Source organism: Aquarana catesbeiana, linkage group LG12 (genome assembly GCF_042186555.1).
Source record: "Aquarana catesbeiana isolate 2022-GZ linkage group LG12, ASM4218655v1, whole genome shotgun sequence".
NCBI lineage: Eukaryota > Metazoa > Chordata > Amphibia > Anura > Ranidae > Aquarana > Aquarana catesbeiana.
In genome coordinates, this window is record NC_133335.1 from 126420840 (window position 1) to 126444831 (window position 23992).

At 42.6% G+C, this 23992-nt stretch overlaps 1 protein-coding gene across 1 annotated transcript in view; it reads right to left on the reverse strand.

The window, feature by feature from the left end:
• The window catches only part of STAC2 (SH3 and cysteine rich domain 2), a 1070413-nt gene that overhangs the window by 194468 nt on the left and 851953 nt on the right, over positions 1-23992 (reverse strand). Inside the window, exon 11 of the mRNA XM_073608324.1 lies at positions 9287-9424. Within this exon, the coding sequence (XP_073464425.1) occupies positions 9287-9424 (138 nt within the window). The remainder of the gene's footprint in view (positions 1-9286; positions 9425-23992) is intronic.

Genomic DNA, 23992 nt, shown 5'->3' on the forward strand with positions numbered 1-23992 from the left:
ATAGAAGATAGAGGATAGACGATAGACGATAGAAGATAGACGATAGACGATAGAAGATAGACGATAGAAGATTGACGATAGACGATAGAAGATAGAAGATAGACAATGGACGATGGACGATACAAGATAGACGATAGGCGATAGACGATAGAGGATAGAAGATAGAAGATAGACCATAAAAGATAGACGATAGAAGATAGACGATAGAATATAGAAGATAGACGATAGAAAATAGACGATAGATGATAGACGATAAAAGAGAGAAGATAGAGGATAGAAGATAGACGATAGAAGACACACGATAGAAGATAGAAGATGGACGATGGACGATACAAGATAGACGATAGGCGATAGACGATAGAAGATAGAAGATAGACGATAGATGATAGACCATAAAAGAGAGACGATAGAAGATAGACAATAGAATATAGAAGATAGACGATAGAAAATAGACGATAGAAGATAGACGATAGAAGATAGAAGATAGACGATAGACGATAGAAGATAGACGATAGAAGACAGACGATAGAAGATAGACGATAGAGGATAGAAGATAGACGATGGACGATACAAGATAGACGATAGGCGATAGACGATAGAAGATAGACGATAGACCATAAAAGATAGACGATAGAAGATAGACGATAGAATATAGAAGATAGACGATAGAAAATAGACGATAGATGATAGACGATAGAAGATAGACGATAGACGATAGAAGATAGACGATAGACGATAGAAGTTAGAAGATAGACGATAGTAGATAGACGATAGACGATAGACGATAGAAGTTAGAAGATAGACGATAGAAGATAGACGATAGAAGATAGACGATAGACGATAGACAATAGAAGATAGAAGATAGAAGATAGACGATAGACGATAGAAGATAGACAAAAGAGGATAGTAGATAAAAGATAGACGATAGACGATAGAAGATAGACGATAGAAGACAGACAATAGAATATAGACTATAGAAGATAGAAGATAGACGATAGACGATAGAAGATAGACGATAGAAGACAGACAATAGAAGATAGACGATAGAAGATAGACGATAGACGATAGAAGATAGACGATAGAAGATAGACGATAGAAGACAGACGATAGAAGATAGACGATAGAAGATAGAAGATAGATGATAGAAAATAGAAGATAGACCATAGACCATAGAAGACAGACGATAGAAGATAGACGATAGAAGATAGACGATAGAAGATAGAAGATAGACGATAGACGATAGACGATAGAGGATAGAAGATAGAAAATAGACGATAGACGATAGACGATAGAAGATAGACGATAGACGATTGAAGATAGAAGATAGACGATAGACGATAGACGATAGAAGATAGACGATAGACGATAGACGATTGAAGATAGAAGATAGATGATAGACGATAGATGATAGACGATAGAAGATAGAAGATAGACGATAAAGGATAAAAGATAGATGATAGAAGATAGAAGATAGACGATAGACGATAGAAGATAGACGATAGACGATAGAAGATAGGCGATAGAAGACAGACAATAGAAGACAGACGATAGAAGATAGACGATAGAAGATAGACGATAGAAGATAGATGATAGGCGATAGACGATAGAAGATAGATGATAGGCGATAGACGATAGAAGATGGACAATGGACGATACAAGATAGACGATAGACGATAGACGATAGAAGATAGACGATAGACGATTGAAGATAGAAGATAGATGATAGACGATAGATGATAGACGATAGAAGATAGAAGATAGACGATAAAAGATAAAAGATAGATGATAGAAGATAGAAGATAGACGATAGACGATAGAAGATAGACGATAGACGATAGAAGATAGGCGATAGAAGATAGACAATAGACGATAGAAGATAGACGATAGAAGACAGACCATAGAAGACAGACGATAGAAGATAGACGATAGAAGATAGACGATAGAAGATAGATGATAGGCGATAGACGATAGAAGATGGACAATGGACGATACAAGATAGACGATAGGCGATAGACGATAGAAGATAGATGATAGACAATAGACGATGGACCATAAAAGATAGACGATAGAAGATAGACGATAGACAATAGAAGATAGAAGATAGACGATAGAAGATAGACGATAGACGATAGAAGATAGACGATAGACGATAGACGATAGAAGATAGACAATAGAGGATAGAAGATAAAAGATAGACGATAGATGATAGAAGATAGACGATAGAAGACAGACAATAGAAGATAGAAGATAGAAGATAGACGATAGACGATAGAAGATAGACGGTAGAAGACATACAATAGAAGATAGACGATAGAAGATAGACGATAGACGATAGAAGATAGACGATAGAAGATAGACGTTAGAAGACAGACGATAGAAGATAGAAGATAGACTATAGACAATAGAAGATAGACGATAGAAGATAGAAGATAGATGATAGAAAATAGAAGATAGACCATAGACCATAGAAGACAGACGATAGAAGATAGAAGATAGACGATAGAAGATAGACGATAGAAGATAGAAGATAGACGATAGATGATAGACGATTGAAGATAGAAGATAGACGATAGACGATAGACGATAGAAGATAGACGATAGACGATAGAAGATAGACGATAGAAGATAGACGATAGAAGATAGAAGATAGACGATAGAAGATAGAAGATAGACGATAAAAGATAAAAGATAGACGATAGAAGATAGAAGATAGACGATAGAAGATAGATGATAGACAATAGAAGATAGACGATAGAAGACAGACAATAGAAGATAGACGATAGAAGATAGACGATAGACGATAAAAGATAGACGATAGAAGACAGACGTTAGAAGACAGACGATAGAAGATAGAAGATAGACGATAGAAGATAGACGATAGAAGACAGACGATAGAAGATAGACGATAGAAGATAGAAGATAGAAGATAGACCATAGACCATAGAAGACAGACGATAGAAGATAGACAATAGAAGATAGACGATAGAAGTTAGACGATAGACGATAGAAGATAGACGATGGACGATACAAGATAGACGATAGGCGATAGAAGATAGACGATAGACGATAGACCATAAAAGATAGACGACAGAAGATAGATGATAGAATATAGAAGATAGACGATAGAAAATAGACGATAGATGATAGACGATAGAAGATAGACGATAGACGATAGAAGATAGACGATAGACGATAGACAATAGAAGATAGAAGATAGAAGATAGAAGATAGACGATAGATGATAGAAGATAGACAATAGAGGATAGTAGATAAAAGATAGACGATAGACGATAGAAGATAGACGATAGAAGACAGACAATAGAAGATAGACTATAGAAGATAGAAGATAGACGATAGACGATAGAAGATAGACGATAGAAGACAGACAATAGAAGATAGACGATAGAAGATAGACGATAGACGATAGAAGATAGACGATAGAAGACAGACAATAGAAGATAGACGATAGAAGATAGAAGATAGATGATAGAAAATAGAAGATAGACCATAGACCATAGAAGACAGACGATAGAAGATAGACGATAGAAGATAGACGATAGAAGATAGAAGATAGACGATAGACGATAGACGATAGAAGATAGAAGATAGAAGATAGACGATAGACGATAGACGATAGAAGATAGACGATTGAAGATAGAAGATAGACGATAGACGATAGACGATAGAAGATAGACGATAGACGATTGAAGATAGAAGATAGATGATAGACGATAGATGATAGACGATAGAAGATAGAAGATAGACGATAAAAGATAAAAGATAGATGATAGAAGATAGAAGATAGACGATAGACGATAGAAGATAGACGATAGAAGATAGGCGATAGAAGACAGACAATAGAAGACAGACAATAGAAGATAGACGATAGAAGATAGACAATAGAAGATAGACGTTAGAAGATAGACGTTAGAAGACAGACGATAGAAGATAGAAGATAGACGATAGAAGATAGACGATAGAAGACAGACGATAGAAGATAGACGATAGAAGATAGAAGATAGATGATAGAAGATAGATCATAGACCATAGAAGACAGACGATAGAAGATAGACAATAGAAGATAGACGATAGAAGATAGAAGATAGACGATGGACGATACAAGATAGACGACAGACGATAGAAGATAGACGATAGACCATAAAAGATAGACGACAGAAGATAGACGATAGAATATAGAAGATAGACGATAGAAAATAGACGATAGATGATAGACGATAGAAGATAGACGATAGACGATAGAAGATAGACGATAGAAGATAGAAGATTGAAGATAGACGATAGACGATAGACGATAGAAGATAGACGATAGACGAAAGAAGATAGACAATAGACGATAGAAGATAGACGATAAAAGATAGACGATAGAAGATAGATGATAGAGGATAGAAGATAGAAGATAGCAGATAGACGATAGACGATAGAGGAAAGACGATAGAAGGTAGACGATAGACGATAGAAGATAGACTATAGGAGATAGAAGATAGAAGATAGCAGATAGACGATAGACGATTGAAGATAGAGGATAGATGATAGAAGATAGACGATGCTGACTATAAGTTAATTCACAGCACTGTTTAGCACTCATGTGACAGGCCGGCTCTCTCCTCCTCTCGTCCCGACTGGTGTCAGTGGAGGAATCTCGGCCTCTCCTGCTCTAGCTGTCAGATTGAGAGCGGAGAAAAGCGTCCGGTTACGTAAGCGCCAAACAGCGTTCTGAAATAAGGTATAGAGGGCATTTTTTTTAATAAGACACAGGATCACCTAGGATAACAAGAAACAGAGGATTATATAAAATGTCACAGTGGGTTAATAACCATTTTAAGTAACTGCAAGACCAGAAGTCCAAAATGATAACAGATTGCTTGTAGTTGTGTCAGCCACATCTGATCACTTTGCAAAATTTTAACATATGCATTTACCTCCGTTGGTTTTAATGGGCCAAGTAAATCAATTTACATTTACATTTATAATATTGCTAGGCAATCACTGTTAGAAGTCAGAACAACCGAACCACAACCGTGTGCTTTGCTTGCAGTTGCAGGGCGGTTAAGGAGCAGCCATGTTTACTTGAGGTTTATGAGGAGGTTTAATTTCTGCCGTGAGGCAAAGCATCATGGCCATGGCATGTGTACAGCCCTGAGCAGCTGCATGTTATTCTTTAGGTGGGTGGTCAGAGGGCAGAAAATCCATGACTCAACCGCCTGCTTTTACCACCAACCTGGCACCCCCAAGGCATGGTAGCACACCATCTATGTGGTAGTGCATTTCAGTGCCATTCATTTTAAATGGAATGCATCCTTGGTGCACTTCCACAACAGTGACACAACACACGATAAGGCATGACCATGCGTTGTGGTGCACTGCACCATAATGCACTCGCATTAACGCCCTGTACCGGACCGCATGGGTCTGAATAGGGCCTTATAAACTATGTAATTAGAGTAACTGAGTGGGAGTAACAGGTTTTCCTCACTGCTTGTATTACCACTCTGCAAGTCTGGCAGCTTGGTAGGGACCAATTTTTGAAGAGATAATAAGTAATCAGCATGGGGATGACGTTTTTAAAAAACTGCTAGTCTTGGTCAGGAAGGACTGGGAAATTTTGGCCTGTTAGACAAATACAAACAACTAACTGGCCCTTTATTGGGTGAATTCTGAGCAGCAAAGCATGTAACAAAAAACAAAAACAAAAGAAAATAAACAAATGTGGTTTCCCTTAATGTTTCACAATATAGAAGTACAATTATTGTTTTAATGTGAACTTCATGATATATAAGGCATACATTATGCAGCAATACAGTATATACATTAATATATGAATTTTCTAAATACAACTAGCGTAAATACCCAAACTTGACTTGGTATCACCATCTTGCAATTCCCTACAGCAGCATTGGGGAGGGAGGGGCAGGACTGAGAGCAAATCAGGTGTACTACATGCAAATATTCTAACAAGGAACATGCCGATAGAAAGAAAGAGCAGAGTGAAGTGAAGAGGTGACTTCACTAGTCTTCTACTGCTCTTTTCATGTTCAGTTAACAGGCTCAGAAGGAACTGTATTCCTTAAAGGGGTTGTTAAGGTCACGTGACCACCCATCGCTCTCTTCCTCCGATGTAATTACTACAGAGGGAGGAGCCAAGATCTCCTTCTGATATCTGCCGGGCGGTCACGTGACCTCCCACTGTAGAGGCAGGCATACCAATACTTAATATAGTGTATGTGAGAACACCGCTTAGGTGTATAATAGACATATATAAAGTGGTCCGACAACAAAGCTGTATCATAGCAATCATTTTTTTTCTTTTTTTTTTTTCTAACAGCACTGAAGGAAAGAAAGAGAGGATACAATCAATTGTGCATGTAGCCAGGTGCTTGGCTAAGAATGGACAGTGAGAGAAACACTGACTGCTGCGGCTGCTCTCTGTAACTGCTGCTCTGTGGTGATAAACTGGTTAACAGCTATATCAGCAAGAGGAGGAAGCTGCTGAATAGAAATGGTCCAAAAACCCCATTTGGTTTGCTGCAGAACTCCCAAACAGGGGAAATGTTCTGACCTGAACGGTAAACCCCATTAAAGTCTATGGGAGCCGAGTAGGAAAAACAAAAAGTGCCCAATTTGAAGACTTATATGCAAGATTTTGGCCATAAAAGGAGTATGGGGGTCTGGGAACTGCCTTGGGGAACATGTATCAATGCAAAAGATGTTTTTAAAAACTATTGTTTTTTCAGGAGCAGTGATTTTAATTATGCTTAAAGTGCAAAAAAAAGAAAAATCCCTCTAAATATAGTGCCTGGGGGGGGGGTCCCCTTAGTGTGCCTATACAGTGGTGCATTTGTAGCATCCAAAGAACATGCTGCAGCAAAAATGAAATTTCTAAAGAAAAAAAACGAGTCAAATAACATTTACATTGCCTCACAGTTGTAATTGCAGGTGTCTTGCCGAGAAAGTTCCCCCGGCGGATAAGGACCCCCCTGTACTGCGCAGGCGCTGCTCTTGCGCAGTACGAATGACTAGGAGCCACCAAAAATAGCTGAATCTCAAAAACTTAAATCAGCTGTACACGGCTCCTGTGCCTTGGGTCCAGGTTCAAGCCCCACCATCCAAGTGGACCTAGAGGGAGAATAAAAAAGTGCCGAGCGCAGCGAGGCCGTGCCCGAAGCGTGGGGAGCGAAGCGAGGCCCTGCCCGAATCGTGGCGAGCGAAGCGAGCCCGCGAGGGGCCCTCTTACAGGCGCTGTGTACAGCTGATTTCTATTCTATTTGGCTTCGGCTATTTCCACAGGCTCCTACTGCGCAAGTGCTGTGCCTGCGCAGTAGAGGGGGGTCCTTATCGCCCGATGGGAACTTTCTCGGCAGAACAACGGCAACCGGCTATTGAAAAAAAAATGCGGAAAAAGACGGCGTGGGGTCCCCCTTATCCCAGCACACAGCCTGGCAGGTCAGGAAAGGGGGGGGTGAACAAGCACCCCCCCTCCTGAACCATACCAGGCCACATGCCCTCAACATGGGGAGGGGGGCTATGGGGCAGAGGGGTTGTGGGGGTATGCGGCCAAAGGTTTTTTACGGAATCTGGAAGCCCCCTTTAACAAGGGGGGCCCCCAGATCCCGCCCCTCCCATGTGAATGAGTATGGGATACATAGTACCCTTACCCATTCACTAAAAAGTGTCAAAAAGTAATAAAAACACAGACAGTCTTTGACACTTCCTTTATTAAAAAAAATAAAAAAAACAGTGTCCCCTGATGTTAATCCATCATCAATCATGCCGTTCGCCGCACCCCGAAAAAAAGAAAAAATGCTCCCGCCAACCACCAACTGCTGGCTCCGCTGTTTGACAGTCTTTATATAGGTAAAAGCATCAAAGCACCCACCCCCTTATGCTCAGCCAATTTTCAGCCCAAACAGAATAATTCACTCAACTCTACTGCTGAGCAGGAAGGGCTTCAATAGACTGAGCCAGGCAGCACTACACTGTGGGATCTGTAGTCCAGAGACAGACTGTACTGTAATTAAAAACATTTTAACTGCATTTCGCAGAGGGAGAGTGCAGTAGGAGGGGAAAGATCAGCATTTTCTCAGTTTGGACAGGACACAGCTTCCTCTTGCCATGGGGGGGCCGGAGAGTACACATCTCTGTCCAGTGTGCACCACCACTGCAGCATTATGGTGTACTGAGCAAGATCTTGAGTGCTGAGTCCAGGTGTGCCAACAGCCAAAGTCACCTGCATACTGAACAGAGAGTGGACTAATTGTTGTGTTTGTGAGACTGGATGGTGAGCTGCAATATCGCTGGGACTGGTGAGCTGCTGCTGTGGGGACTGACCATACAGCCATATAGCAGTCTTATTGCTGTCTGAAGGCTTGACTAAAACGATTCTCATGTGCACTAATGGTACAAGTGAGACCCAATGCTGGGAGCTGAAGAGTTAGTACTAAAGACTGTCCTTTTACAGCTGCTACCCAGGGGCCCTTACCTATTGCTTATGCTTAAAGGTACCTCTCAGGGGACATTGTAACATATCCTAGCCATTCTCCCAGATAGGGTTGCCACTTTTTCTTCAAGCCAAACCCAAACACTTTAGCGGCACACAGCAAAAAATAATTTTTTGGTGTATACTATGGGATGACAGACCTGGGACACCGTTGGGTGTTCCAAAGAGAATAGTAATGTGGGGCGTATATAGCCCCCTCACCCTCCTGTCAGGCCCTGTTCCAAGCTACATTTCTGAATAATGTGTCCAGGTTTCAGGAGGACTGAAACCCGGACACGTAATTCAAAACCTGGACTGTCCGGGTGAATGGAAGGTGGCAACCATACTCCTAGAGTGCACAGTGGATTACTTGCAGTATTATTATTCACATTGCATTTAATGTTTAAATGCACTACTTTTTTTTGATCTTGCTGATTTATAATTGGATTCCAGTCTAATGGTACAAAACTGTAACCTAAGTCACTTTGGCCTAGAGATCAGATTGTTTAGCAGAGTCTAATACATTGAGTTAATTTACCACTAAACGGTCTTTGTTTATTTCATGATACCAATTCACAGTCACTTTAAAGGTATCCTATAAATGCGTACAGTAACTTTCACTCAAGCATGTGTGCCTGAGGGGCTGAGGTTGTTCTTGGAGTTGAGGTGCAGAACAGAGAACCTAATTTACCAAGCGCTACATGCACAACACAGTTTCACTTTCAGACATTTTTAAAGAAAGCGTCCATTTTATTAGAAGCAGCACTTAGGGGTCTTATGAAGTACACTTACTTGTCCTTCTTTCAGTGTAAGCTGGCCTTGTTCTTTGACCCCATGGAAAGTCTTTATGCTCTTCCAGACTGTCTCCCCCAGCCGTACCCTCTGCACAAAGTTTGTTGGAAAGAAACCAGTCCGGTCGCCACATTTTCCCTGCAAGGGGATGTATGAATTTAGAAGTCACATGACCTTCCCTTCTTTGTATCCTTCAGACATTACAACTCAGAGTTTATGTACCAATAATAGCTTGGGCAAATATTCGAAGTTATAAATATATATATATATATATATATATATATATATATATATATATACACACTACTGTGCAAAAGGTTTAGGCATGTGTGAAAAAAATGCTGTAAATTAAGAATGCATTCAGAAATGGAAGTGTTAATATTTTTATCTATTAACAAAATAGAAAAATAGAAAGTAAACGAGTAGAAGAGAAATCCAAATCAAATCAAATCAATATTTGCCTTCAAAACAGCATCAATTCTCCTAGGTACACTTGCACAAAGTTTTTGAAGGAACTCGGCAGGTAAGTTGTTCCATACAATAAAAAACATATGTGTTGCGCTTGAAAATGAAAAAAGGAAATCAGTCCATGTGTCTTCAAAACGATACCAATGAAATGCCTTCACAGTATGAATATGTGCAGAAGTTCTAATTCACTCAGCTCCTGCACCACGTGAATAGACCACCACCATAAGTTAGGATGTACTCTTACCAGAGAGTGTTGACCACCTATTATGGGTGGTCAAAAGGGGCTCATAAATCTTATATGCTCCATCTGTGGTTGTTCCTTAGCATACAAAGAGCAGGAGGAATCATCCCACTGTCCCATGGAAAACGATACTCCTCTGGTCTCAGATCGTAGTACCCAGTGGAATGTATCAGCAAAGAGATAAACGCCACATAGTGTATATCCTTAAAATTAGGTTTTATTCAAGTAATGCACTGACATGCAAACATGAAATCAGGAAAGGATGCCTTTACCCGAACGGTTTTGTCGCAATAGTCCTTCTTCGCCCCAGAAGAAGTCCTATTGCGACGAAACCGGTCAGGTAAAGGCATGCGCGCGGGAGGCGCTAGTCAAGGCATGACCCCTATTAGAAACGGCACGATGTGCCCTTTCTAAAGTGCGCATACGCCGATGACATCGGCACTCGGGTCTTTTGTAAATATCTCCTAAACCGTGGAGAGTAGATATTTCAAGCACCTACAGGTAAGCCTTAATATAGGCTTACCTGTAGGTAAAAGTGGTTGTACAGGGTGTACAACCAATTTAATGGTTGTGTTTCAACCTACATATGAAATTGATGATCATTGGCACCTGCTTGATATAATTGGTTAATAGTACCCCTGATTCTAATCCTACAAAATCCCTGGCTTTGTGCAAGTGTACAAAGCGTGCAAGTGTAAGAATTGATGCTGGGTTGAAGACAAATGGTAGTCACACCAAACATTTTTTTTTATCTCAATTTTTCTTCTGTTCGCTTAGTTTGCATTTTGTTTGAGGTGATTGTAGTCGTCTTAGTGCTCTTGCAACAGAAACAAATGAGTACTGTCCATGATACTTTTTTATTTTCACTAACAACAATTTATCAGGACAAGCTTTTGGTGTATGTCCCCTTTTTTAAGGTCCAAACAGTACTAATTCAACTAATTCACAAAGGTTTTAGCAGAATGTTAAAAAAAGACAATCTCTGAGGCAAAGGGGAAAAAAACACACACACACACAAATGTACATGGCAATAGTAATACAACTAGCTTAGTTAGTGAGATAAGACAGAGGGAGAGCTGTAGACTGGGGGACCCTGTGATATTAAAGGTCCACTTTTAGATGTATTAATTTGGTTACACAGTATTACAGGGTTTGCTTCTATTATGTTTGACTTCATATCAGAATGAAATTTCCTACTTATTAGTTTATGTCTGAGTTTGGGTGGTTGTCTGAATGCCAGTATTGGGGGTTGTTGGAATATTTCTTTCAGAAGGACTTTGCAGACATACCAGTTAAAGATTAAGGAACAACCTCATTCACAAACTGTATGCTAAAAGGGTAACAATCAGGAAACAAAAGCAGTCAGTGTTTGAAACCCTAACATCATGGGACCCTAAAAACATCAACTAAATTAATAATGAAATCGAAACTTTACATAGACAACTGCAAAAATTTGCCATGAATAGGAAGCAAAAGAAAAAAAAAGCTCCAGAAGCTACACCAAGAGCAGTCCTTTTGGACACAACCTAAACATAAAACCAACACAACATCTATACCTCCTGCTATCAGTGACCTGGAATCTAATCCAGAATCCCAGGACATCCCTTGTGTAAATCCTGACCTGACTGAAAATGTGGATATAACAGAGGAACTGGAATCATCAATTTGTCAAATCATAAAAACTTTAATTATTGCGTAAATCGTGTATAGTCCTTCGCTCCTGTGGAGAAAGATTATATGAAAATTTTCTTCTGCTGGGTGGATATCAAGGATGTAACTCGCAGTCTAAAGTTACCAATATAGGTGTCCAGTTTGGGATTGCGTCCTTGTGGGGGTGTGAAGTTGCTGTTTTTTTTTTCTTTTTGTCGCACTCCATTGTCATAGGATTCCTTTCATTACTGTGAAAATATTCTTTGAGCCTTAGTCTCCTGAAGAATTCCTCCATATCTGACAATAACTGTAAATTGTCCAGTTTGGTGGTTGGGCAGAATGTGAGGCCTTTGGAGAGGACTGTTCTTTCTGGTTTGGAAAGTTTATGATTTGACAAATCAGTGGGTATATCTCGGGCTGCCATCTCATCCTTGATGAAATCCAAGAGGCCATGAGAAAAAGCAGCCACGAGGGTCTCATTGTTCCAAGCAACCTCTGCTGCCAGAGTACGAAATTCAATGGTGTAGTCGGCAACAGTTCTCTTACTCTGTCTAATGGACATGAGGCACTTGGCAGCAGAAACGGAGTGCGGGAACATCAAATACCCTTTTAAAAGAGGCCACAAAGTCAGGGTAACTCAAGACAACAGGTTTTTGCGTCCCCCATAGAGGGTTTGCCCAGGCCAAGGCTCTCCCAGAAAGCAAAGATGTCGCGAAACCTGCTTTGCTTCTGTCCTTGGGAAACGCCTGGGGCAGCATCTCAAAGTAACTCTTAACCTGGTTGAGAAACCCTCTGCTTTGAACTGGATCACCCCCAAATCGCTGGGGAAGCGGAGCGGAACCAGACATATCTCTAATAGAGGTAATACTCAAGGCGGGTGCCAGCACAGAGACTGGCGCAGCAGCAGGGACGGCCTGCAACTCAGTTTGTACCGGAGCAGCCACAGTGGGAGTTTCCAGGTGAACAGAATAAGGTAAAACAGAATAAGGTAAACAGAGTAAGCGTAGTCAAATCAAGCCAGAGTTCAGTAACCGGATCGGGTAGTCAGCCAAGCAAATGTCAGAGAGCCAGAGATAAACGTAGTAGTACAGCAAGCAGAATCAGGAGCCAGAAGGAACGTCAGCTGAGCAAGTCTTTAACAGGAACGCAGGAGAAAGTCTCTGTGATGTTGACAAAGGCGAAGGCAGAGATCAAGTGAGCTGGATGACTTTAAGTAAGCAGGACTGACAAGCAGGATCAACAACAGCTGGGTAACTGTGGAGAGAGATGGGAGCTGGCAATTCGCCAATAGGCTTGTGCAATTTGTTTCGTAACGAATCGAAATTCGGCAGAATAAAAATAAATAAAAATATAACGAATTTCAACGAATACGAAAGAAATTATAGCGGATATAACGAATGAATTCGACATGATTTGGTAATTCGATAAAAGTCTAATGAAGCAAAAGGTCAACTCAAAGTAAATCTTACAGTCCAATCAGCTGATTAATTTTGTGCTGGAGGTTGGATTACTGGCAAAGTGCATTCCTGAGAACTGAGTGAAAAGGGTGTTGTATTGTATTTGAGCAGAGAAGAAATATTGTCATTGTGTATGTTAAAAGATTCAATAAACAAATGTCTTTCCAAACTACGAATCATTATCACGAATATATATATATACATACATAAATATCGAATTTCAACGAATACAAACGAAATTATAGCGCATATAACGAAAGAATTCAACATGATTCGAGATTCAGTATATCGACACTCTACGAATAATAACGAATTGTCTGAAAACATATTAACGTAACATAACGAATATAACAGAACGAAATTATGTATTTTACAAATGATAACGAACCGAAACTGAACAAATTTTTCCGTTGTGCACAAGTCTATTAGCAGACAGCTGAGTGGGCAGCTCAGAGAAGGAAGGGCTGAGCCCAGTCCTGACACCTGCCTACATTCAGAACTTGTCAATGCGATTCCGAACAATCCAGAAATGAGGGAATTCTACATGCTGCCCATGATTCACAAGCCAGGAAATCCAGGCAGACCCATCATAACAGGTATGAATACACTTGCCTGAGAACAAATCTCAGGCCTCATAGAAAAAATGTTAAAACCAGTCATGAATACTGCGAGTTTCCTGCAAGACACAACTCATTTTCTGAACAAGCTCAACCATATACAACAATTACCACCAAATACACTTCCAGCCACTATGTATGTAGAATCTCTGTAAAGTAACATCCTTCACAAGGATGGGTTGGCTGCATGTTACCGATTCTTATCATATTCACCAAACCACAAATACACTGCTGTGGATGTTACACAGCTCATTGAATTCATTCTTATGCCCCGTACACACGGTCGGAATTTGTTCGGACATTCCGACAACAAAATCCTAGGATTTTTTCCGACGGATGTTGGCTCAAACTTGTCTTGCATACACACGGTCACACAAAGTTGTCGGAAAATCCGATCGTTCTATACGCGGTGACGTAAAACACGTACGTCGGGACTATAAATGGGGCAGTGGCCAATAGCTTTCATCTCTTTATTTATTCTGAGCATGCGTGGCACTTTGTCCGTCGGATTTGTGTACACACGATAGGAATTTCCGACAACGGATTTTGTTGTTGGAAAATTTTATCTCCTGCTCTCCAACTTTGTGTGTCGGAAAATCCGATGGAAAATGTCCGATGGAGCCCACACACGGTCGGAATTTCCGACAACACGCTCCGATCGGACATTTTCCATCAGAAAATCTGACCGTGTGTACGGGGCATTACACACAGCTACTTCACTTTCAACAATGACTTCAGTGCATATGGGTACTACTATGGGAAGCAAAATGTCACCCCAAAATGCAAACTTATTTATAGCTGACCTGGAGGACAAATTCCTGAACAGCATACAACAAAAGCCATACAGATACTATCGTTATATAGATTATATTTTCATCATATGAACGGGAGGTGAAGAAAATCTAAAACAGTTTTACTCATTGATCAACATTTTTCACTGTTAAATCAAAATAAAAATGGATTATTCAAACACACCTGTCAACTTCCTAGACACCAAAATATACATCAGGAATGACAAGCTTCACAGTTCGATATCCAGGAAACCCATTGACAGATGCAACTATCTCCACAGTTCCAGTTTTCACACCCAACACACTAAACGGGCCATCATACACAGCCAGGCTATCAGATACCACCCAATATGTTCAGACCCAGAAGACTGAGATAAATCTGAGAACACTAGCAGACTCCTTCCATAAGAAAGGTTACAAGGACAAAACTATCAACACAATAAACACAGCCTTGAAAACTCGAAGAGAAAATCTACTCTTGTAACCACATACAGTACAATCCAGCACTAGGAAGGGATAAGAAAGATAATCAAAATGGAGCCATTGGCAGAGGCAATTAGAATGCACCCCCCTCAGATGGCATACAAAAAGGTAGTACCACTCATAAAATAGGACTTTATGCTGATGACGTAATAATTGCCCTTATGAATTGAACCCAATCAGTATCCACCCTAGCCGACCTCCTCATCCAATTTAGTGATGTGCCTCTTTACAAAGTTAACTGCTCCAAATCTTGTATGTTAGGTATTTGCTTGGATACCCAGCTGAAGCAATGAATTTCTGACTTGTGCCCCTTCCTCGGGTATGCTGGAAAGCCGGCCTTATGTATCCCCCACTCGATCTGACGTCACTGATTGTAATGCTTCAGGCAGTGAACTGTGTTGGATTGTGTGGATCACAGCTTTGGAAGTCTATGAATACTATATTCTTAACAGTTAACTTTAACCTTAACAGCTATCAGGTAGGAAGACTAAGATAAGTTTGGAAATACAATCGGTTTTATTTAGAGTGGTAATACACAGCCACAATGGGGAGCTTCAGAGGCAACTTAAGCTTAGTAGCACTACACAGGGATAAAGTTTATAGGAAACGTAAAGATACTTGCAGTGAGTGGATTCCTGGAGATGGGGTCACCCAGTGGCTTCTTGAGAGATGTACTCGTCTCCAATGTGGAAAGGAACAGGTAAGGTTTTCTTCGGGCAAAGTAAGTAGACTGTGGGTAGGGCAGAGGAGAGTCTCTGACTACTAGAGAGGAAGGGGCTCTGTCTGGCCCAACAAGTGGAAGATGGAGGGGCTCTGTCTGGCCCAAAAGTGAGATGGAAGACGGGGCTCTATCTGGCCCAAAAGTGAGATGATAGCCGGGGCTCTGACCGGCCCAAAAGTGAGATGATAGTCGGGGCTCTGACCGGCCCAAAAGAGAGATGATAGTCGGGGCTCTGACCGGCACAATAGAGAGAGATGACGGCAGTCTTCTGTTGGAGATCTTTACCTGGCATCAGGTTCTTAGCACGAACGTCAAGCAAATGGCGTTGGCTGTTTAAGTAGGGACAAGAGGAGGAGCCGGGTGTTGTTGTTGTGATGTCATCAATCTGCGACGGGGTTTGTGGAGATATCAAATCTCCCAGTGGAAAGATAAGAATATTGCAGGAGAAATGTCCGAGCCTCCAGTGGAGGGATAAAGACATCATAGGAGAAATGTCGGAGCCTCCAGTGGAGGGATAAAAACATTACAGGAGAAATGTCGGAACCTCCAGTGGAGGGATCACTCCAGTGTAGGGATAAGGATATTACAGGACTCCCCCCTGAGGGACCCCTCCTGGGGGCCAAGGGAGCAGGCCTGTCAGGATTGTGAGAATGGAAGAGGCGGACAAGCCGTGGGGCATGAACCTCGGAGGCGGGTTCCCAGGAGTCATCCTGTGGACCGTAGTTCTTCCAATGGATCAAATACTGTAAGCGGTTTCTATATAGCTGGGAGTCCAGGATCTGAGCGATTTTGTATTCCACCTGGCCGTTAACCTCAACCGGCAGTAGAGGCATTGGAACTGTTCATAAAGTGTGTGTTAGTAGGGAGTGTATGGTGATAATATTATGATAATAATGTGAGAAAAACTATAAATGGATGTAAAACAAAACCTATCAGGTGCATACCATAAATATCAAACATCACATAGTGTAAAAAGCAGAGGTACAAATATGTTGTGAATAATCATGTAAGAAATACGTGCGATCAAAAAAATAAATTATACCAACAAGTGAGTGTGCGTGTTGGTGACGTGAGTAAGCTAAAATGCAAAGAATAAAACGCAAAAAAATCTCAAATTATGATTTGATTTATGATTATTTTGGTGCACCAGTATACTTATTACTCACTACACCATTGTTGTTATTTGTGCATCCTTTAGAGATTTTTTTGCGTTTTTTTCACGTATTTCTTACATGATTATTCACAACGTATTTGTACCTCTGCTTTTTACACTATGTGACGTTTGATATTTATGGTATGCACCTGATTTTGTTTTACATCCATTTATAGTTTTTCTCACATTATTATCATAATATTATCACCATACACTCCCTACTAACACACACTTTATGAACAGCGCCACATTCCCCACTAGAGTTTTTCAATATTTTCTTTTGGATTACACTTCGGTGGTTTTCCAATTTTTGGGGGGGCTGCAGTTCTCTTTCACATACCATCCTAAGCGCGGAATATTTTAGTCTATATTTTGGTAAGGTAGTCGACTGCGACTAGGATTGTGTTGTAACCACCTGAGCGGGGTAACTCAACAATAAAGTCAAGTGAAATGGCCTGCCATGGTTTTTCGGGTATAGGGAGACTTGTGAGGAGACCAAAAGGGGGTCGAGATTCGTGTTTACAGTGGGCACAAGTCTCACAGGAGGACACATACTCCCTTACTGACTCCTCCATTTTCAGCCACCAGAAGTGGCGGTGAAGGAGATCAAGGGTCCTGGTGATGCCAGGATGCCGAGCTAGGGGTACGTCATGAGTAAGTCGAAGAATTCGATGGTGTAGAGGAGTCGGTACGTACAGCCTGTTATTTTTGTAGAGGAACACTTCTTCATCTGTCTCTAACTGCATTGGTGGGTTTTCTGAGGTTAGGGCCTGCTGCAATTCCTCTTTGAGGGTCAAAATGGTGCATAAAATTTTCTGCTGTGGGATGATTTGGAAATTTCTGCCAGTTGTACCTTGGTGTTCTTCTAGGTGAGATAGTGAATCAGCCTTTCCATTTTTGGATCCAGGTCGGTAGGTGATGACAAAGTGGAATCTATCGAAGAAAAGAGCCCAGCGTATCTGTCTGGAGGAGAGTGTTTTGTTGCGCTGAATGTATTGGAGGTTTGATGGTCAGAGTACACTATGAAGGGTAGTGAGGTACCCTTAAGTAGGTGTCTCCAAGTCTCCAGGGTGGATTTCACTGCTAGAAACTCCTTTTCTCCTACTGGGTAATTGATCTCAGGGGGAGTAAGGAATCGGGAATGGTAGACCACAGGGTGAAGCGGTCCATCAATGGACGATCTTTGGGATAGGATAGCCCCTAGGGCCAGATGGGAGGCATCTACCTCCAGGATATATTGTAGCTTAGGGTCTGGTAAGCGTAGGATGGGCGCAGTGGTGAACCGACATTTCAGGGTATTGAAGGCCTCCTGAGTTAAGGTATTCCATGCATAGTTGGTGTGAATACTGGTTAGTTGGGTTAATGGTTAACTAAGGAAATATTTTTTATGAATTTAAGATAAAAATTTGCGAATGCTAGGAATCTTTGAAGTGCCTTCCTATTCAGGGGTCTGGGCCATTTTTGCATACATTCGATTTTACCAGGATCCATCTGTATGCCTTTCTCGGAAATGATGTAACCCAAGAATGTGACGGTGTTGGACTCAAAAATTCACTTCTCTAATTTGACATATAAATTATGTGTGCCCAGCCTAGAGAGAACCCATCTGACATGCTTGCGATGGTCTGAGATGTTGTCAGAGTATATAAGTATGTCATCTAGATATACTACTAGACAAACATCGAGAAGGTCCCTGAAAATGTCGTTCACGAGGAACTGGAAAGTGGCAGGTGCGTTGCACAAGCCAAAGGGCATAACCAGGTACTCATAAAGACCGTAACGAGTGCGGAAGGCGGTCTTCCATTCATCACCCTGACGGATTCTGACCAGATTATACGCGCCCTTCAAATCAAGTTTGGTAAACAACTTCGCCATTTGCAGACGTTCCAATAATTCTGGGATGAGAGGAAGGGGGTATCTATTTTTCACAGTGATCTTGTTCAGTTCTCTATAATCGATGATGGGACGTAGGCTTTGATCCTTGTTTCGGATAAAAAACATGCCTGCTGCTGCGGGTGAGGTGGATGGTCTTATGAAAACCTTTCTTCAAATTTTCTTCTATATATTCTTTTAGATGGGCCAATTCAGGCTGTGATAATTAATATATATGTCCAAAAGGAATTTTGCTGCCTGGGAGTAACTTGATAGGACAATCATATGGTCTATGTGGGGGTAGAAGCTCTGCATTCTTTTTGCTGAAGACATCAGCGAAATCTTGGTATGCCCTAGGTACCAGGTTGACTTCCGCTGGGGGCAGTGATTCCACCTGAGATAAAGAAGTCTCTTTGTAACATGTCTCCTGGCAATATTGACAGGTAAGGAGCACACTGCTGTCTTCCCAATGTAGAGTGGGTTTGTGTATATGCAGCCAGGGAAGACCTAGGATGAGAAGGAAATGGGGAGACGATATCATATCTAGGCAGATGTATTCTATATGTGTATTTTCTGTTACCATAAGCAGAGGTTGCGATTGTGTAGTGATGGGACCTGAGGTTAAAGTAGTTCCGTCAATAAGTCTAAGAGAGACCAGGTTTGCATTTAGTGGATATAGGAATTTTATTGGTTTTAACAATATGTGAATCTATGAAGTTTCCACATGCTCCAGTGTCAATCATAGCCTCGAGAGTAATTTGGGTTTGGTCTCACTGCAGAATGACAAGAATTTTGAAATAGTTAGAGTCTGGTAAGTGGGGGTTTATTAGCTTGCATAGGTAAGCTGACTTACCCGGTCATTTCTTCCTGAGTAGGGGGCAGTCTTCAGCGATGTGATGTGGCGCTCCACAATACATTCAGAGCTGAATAGACCTTCTCCTAGACCTCTCGGCTGGGGAAAGTGGTCCCTTAATTGCACCAATCTCCATGGGATCCACAGACTCCGTGGTATGGCCGACGGGAACCGAATAGGAGACCCCTGAGATTCACTCAGCTTTCCGTTCGCACATTCTTCTGTCAATGGATATGCTGAGGAGAATAAGAGCATCCAATGTAGGGGGTATTGTAGTGCGGGCTAGTTCATCCTTCAGGGTTTCTGATAAGCCTAGCCGGAACTGATTTTTTTGGGTGAACTCGGACTGAGTGGCCCACCGTTTAAATTTGGCGATGTAATCTTCAACAGGGTTTTTTCCCTGTCGCAGAGCACCTAAGGCAGACTCAGCGGAGATCTGCTTGCTGGGGTCATCATATAATAGATCCATGGCGGCCCTGAAGTTACTAAATGAGTTTAGGATTGGATCTTCTTTCTCTATGAAAGTGTTTGCCCAGGCTCGGGGTTCCCCTCTAAGGTAGGAAATGGCTGTGCAGACTTTTGTTCTGTCTGTGTAATAAGTTCATGGTTTCATGTCAAACAACAGTTTACAAGCGTTAATGTATTCTTTGTAGTTTCTCCTATCCCCTGATAAGATGTCTGGTGGGCTTATTTTCGGTTCTGGGGTGTCGGGGTGTGTAACCCGAATAGGGAAGTTATCAGTGACATAGGATTGGAGAGTCTGGTTCTCAGTTGAGAGGTTTGAGACCATCTGTGAAAGAGCGTCAAGTCTCTGATTGAACACCCCCAGGTGTGTAATTACCTCCAATGGATCCATTTTATTCATTTTGGTAGGAGGTTTGTGCTATCTGTAATGCTTCAGGCAGTGAACTATGTTGGATTGTGTGGATCACAGCTTCGGAAGTCTATGAATACTATATTCTTAACAGTTAACTTTAACCTTAACAGCTATCAGGTAGGAAGACTCAGATAAGTTTGGAAATACAATCGGTTTTATTTAGAGTGGTAATACACAGCCACGAGATGGGGTCACCCAGTGGCTTCTTGAGAGATGTACTGGTCTCCTATGTGGAAAGGAACAGGTAAGGTTTTCTTCAGGCAAAGTAAGTAGACTGTGGGTAGGGCAGAGGATAGTCTCTGACTACTAGAGAGGAAGGGGCTCTGTCCAGCCCAAAAGTGAGATGGATGATGGGGCTCTATCTGGCCCAAAAGTGAGATGATAGTCGGGGCTCTGACCGGCCTAAAAGAGAGATAATAGTTGGGGCTCTGACCGGCCCAATAGAGAGAGATGACGGCAGTCTTCTGTTGGAGATCTTTACCTGGCATCAGGTTCTTAGCACAAAGTCAAGCGAATGGCATCGGCTGTTTAAGTAGGGACAAGAGGAGGAGCCGGATGATGTCGCTGTGACATCATCAATCTGCGACTGAGTTTGTGGAGATATCAGAGCTCCCAGTGGAAAGATAATATTGCAGGAGAAATGTCAGAGCCTCCAGTGGAGGGATAAAGACATTACAGGAGAAATGTCGGAGCCTCCAGTGGAGGGATAAAGACATTACAGGAGAAATATCGGAGCCTCCAGTGGAGGGATCAAGACATTATAGGAGAGATGTCGGAGCCTTCAGTGGAGGGATAAGGACATTACACTGATTGTGCGTGAACGAGATGTGCCAATAGGTGGCGCCCTCCACTCGCCTACAAGACCCAGGAGTCCATGCAGAGGGCAGAAGAGGAGGAGCCAGATGACATTGCCGTCATGTCCTGCAAATAAACAAACAACAGGTGGAGCCAACCCTAGCAATCACACACAGCGCAGGGGCTCACTCAAGTTAGCAAAGCGACATACATGCACAGCACAGAAGGGCTCACATAGAGACCCAACCGGCCCATGGCAAGCAGCCAGAGCGGGCATCTGCCAGATCATCCAGCAGAGGCCCCAGGCGTCCATGCGATCGCACGCAATGCCCACCACCTACCAATGTAGACAGAACTAGGACTGCTCTCACGCTCTCTAGTGATTAAAGGGAACTGCTGAACATATTAATAGAACTGGTGGATCTCCAGTAGATGTGCAGCATTAAGAACAGAACATTTCATGATAAAACCAAATTCAATTCAAATTCAGTGGCGGCTGGTGCTCAAAATTTTTGTTGTGGGGGCGCAAACGAACTGAAAAATTCAGAAAAATACTGAAACAAAAACATCAATTGCAGCCACTGTGCCATCAAATGCAGCCACTGTGCCCATCATAAGCAGCCAACTGTGCCCAGAAAATGCAGCCAACTGTGCTCATCATATGCAGCCACTCTGCCAATTATATGCAGCTAATTATGACCATCATATGCAGCCACTGTGCACATCATATGCAGCCAACTGTGCCCATCATATGCAGCCACTGTGCACATCATATACAGACACTGTGCCCATCATATGTAGCCAACTGTGCCCAGCAAATGCAGCCAACTGTGCCCATCATATGTAGCCAACTGTGCCCATAATATGCAGCCAACTGTGCTCATCATATGCAGCCAACTATGCCCAGTAAATGCAGCTAACTGGGCCCATCATATGCAGCCACTGTGGCCATCATATGCAGCCACTGTGCCCATCATATGCAGCCACTGTGCCCATCATATGCAGCCAACTGTGTCCATAATATGCAGCCAACTGTGCCCATCATATGCAGCCACTGTGCCCATCATATGCAGCCTCTGTGCCCAGCAAATGCAGCCAATTGTGCCCATCATATGCAGCCAACTGTGCCCAGCAAATGCAGCCAACTGTGCCTAATATATGCAGCCTCTGTGCCCATAATATGCAGCCACTGTGACCCCCCCCCACTCGCCTGCCTGCCCGCTGTCTGCCTGGCACTTACCCTAAGGGGTGGCGGGTCAGGCAGTGGGTGACAGCGGCAAGCTGTGGGATGGGTAGCACGGGTCAGGCGATGGCTCCTGTATTCTCCCTGCGTCTCTTCTTCCTGTTCTGCTAGGCGGCCAATGGGATCGCCTCTGCCTTCAGCCAATCAAGTGACCGTTATTAGATCCGTGCCTCCTGATTGGCAGAGAGGCGGTTCAGTGTTAAAAAGGCAATTATTAATTTGCTTTTCTAACATGCCTGGGTGGACTGCGAGCCCAATGCTCTGCGCTTGCAGTTCGCCTTTTTTGAAGCCTATTAGTGCCTATGTCTCTAATCAGGTGCTTGCATGAATCCTCCTATTTTACATAGAGGGGGTGGCTGGAGAGAGGGGGCGGCGCCCGTGCACCCTTAATGGAGACAGAACTAGGACTGCTCCCACGCTCTCTAGTGATTAAAGGGAACTGCTGAACATATTAATAGAACTGGTGAACCTCCAGTAGATGTGCAGCATTAAGAACAGAACATTTCATGATAAAACCAAATTCAATTCAAATTCAGTGGCGGCTGGTGCTCAAAATTTTTGTTGTGGGGGCGCAAACGAACTGAAAAATTCAGAAAAATACTGAAACAAAAACATCAATTGCAGCCACTGTGCCATCAAATGCAGCCACTGTGCCCATCATAAGCAGCCAACTGTGCCCAGAAAATGCAGCCAACTGTGCTCATCATATGCAGCCACTCTGCCAATTATATGCAGCTAATTATGACCATCATATGCAGCCACTGTGCACATCATATGCAGCCAACTGTGCCCATCATATGCAGCCACTGTGCACATCATATACAGACACTGTGCCCATCATATGTAGCCAACTGTGCCCAGCAAATGCAGCCAACTGTGCCCATCATATGTAGCCAACTGTGCCCATAATATGCAGCCAACTGTGCTCATCATATGCAGCCAACTATGCCCAGTAAATGCAGCTAACTGGGCCCATCATATGCAGCCACTGTGGCCATCATATGCAGCCACTGTGCCCATCATATGCAGCCACTGTGCCCATCATATGCAGCCAACTGTGTCCATAATATGCAGCCAACTGTGCCCATCATATGCAGCCACTGTGCCCATCATATGCAGCCTCTGTGCCCAGCAAATGCAGCCAATTGTGCCCATCATATGCAGCCAACTGTGCCCAGCAAATGCAGCCAACTGTGCCTAATATATGCAGCCTCTGTGCCCATAATATGCAGCCACTGTGACCCCCCCCCCCCACTCGCCTGCCTGCCCGCTGTCTGCCTGGCACTTACCCTAAGGGGTGGTGGGTCAGGCAGTGGGTGACAGCGGCAAGCTGTGGGATGGGTAGCACGGGTCAGGCGATGGCTCCTGTATTCTCCCTGCGTCTCTTCTTCCTGTTCTGCTAGGCGGCCAATGGGATCGCCTCTGCCTTCAGCCAATCAAGTGACCATTATTAGATCCGTGCCTCCTGATTGGCAGAGAGGCGGT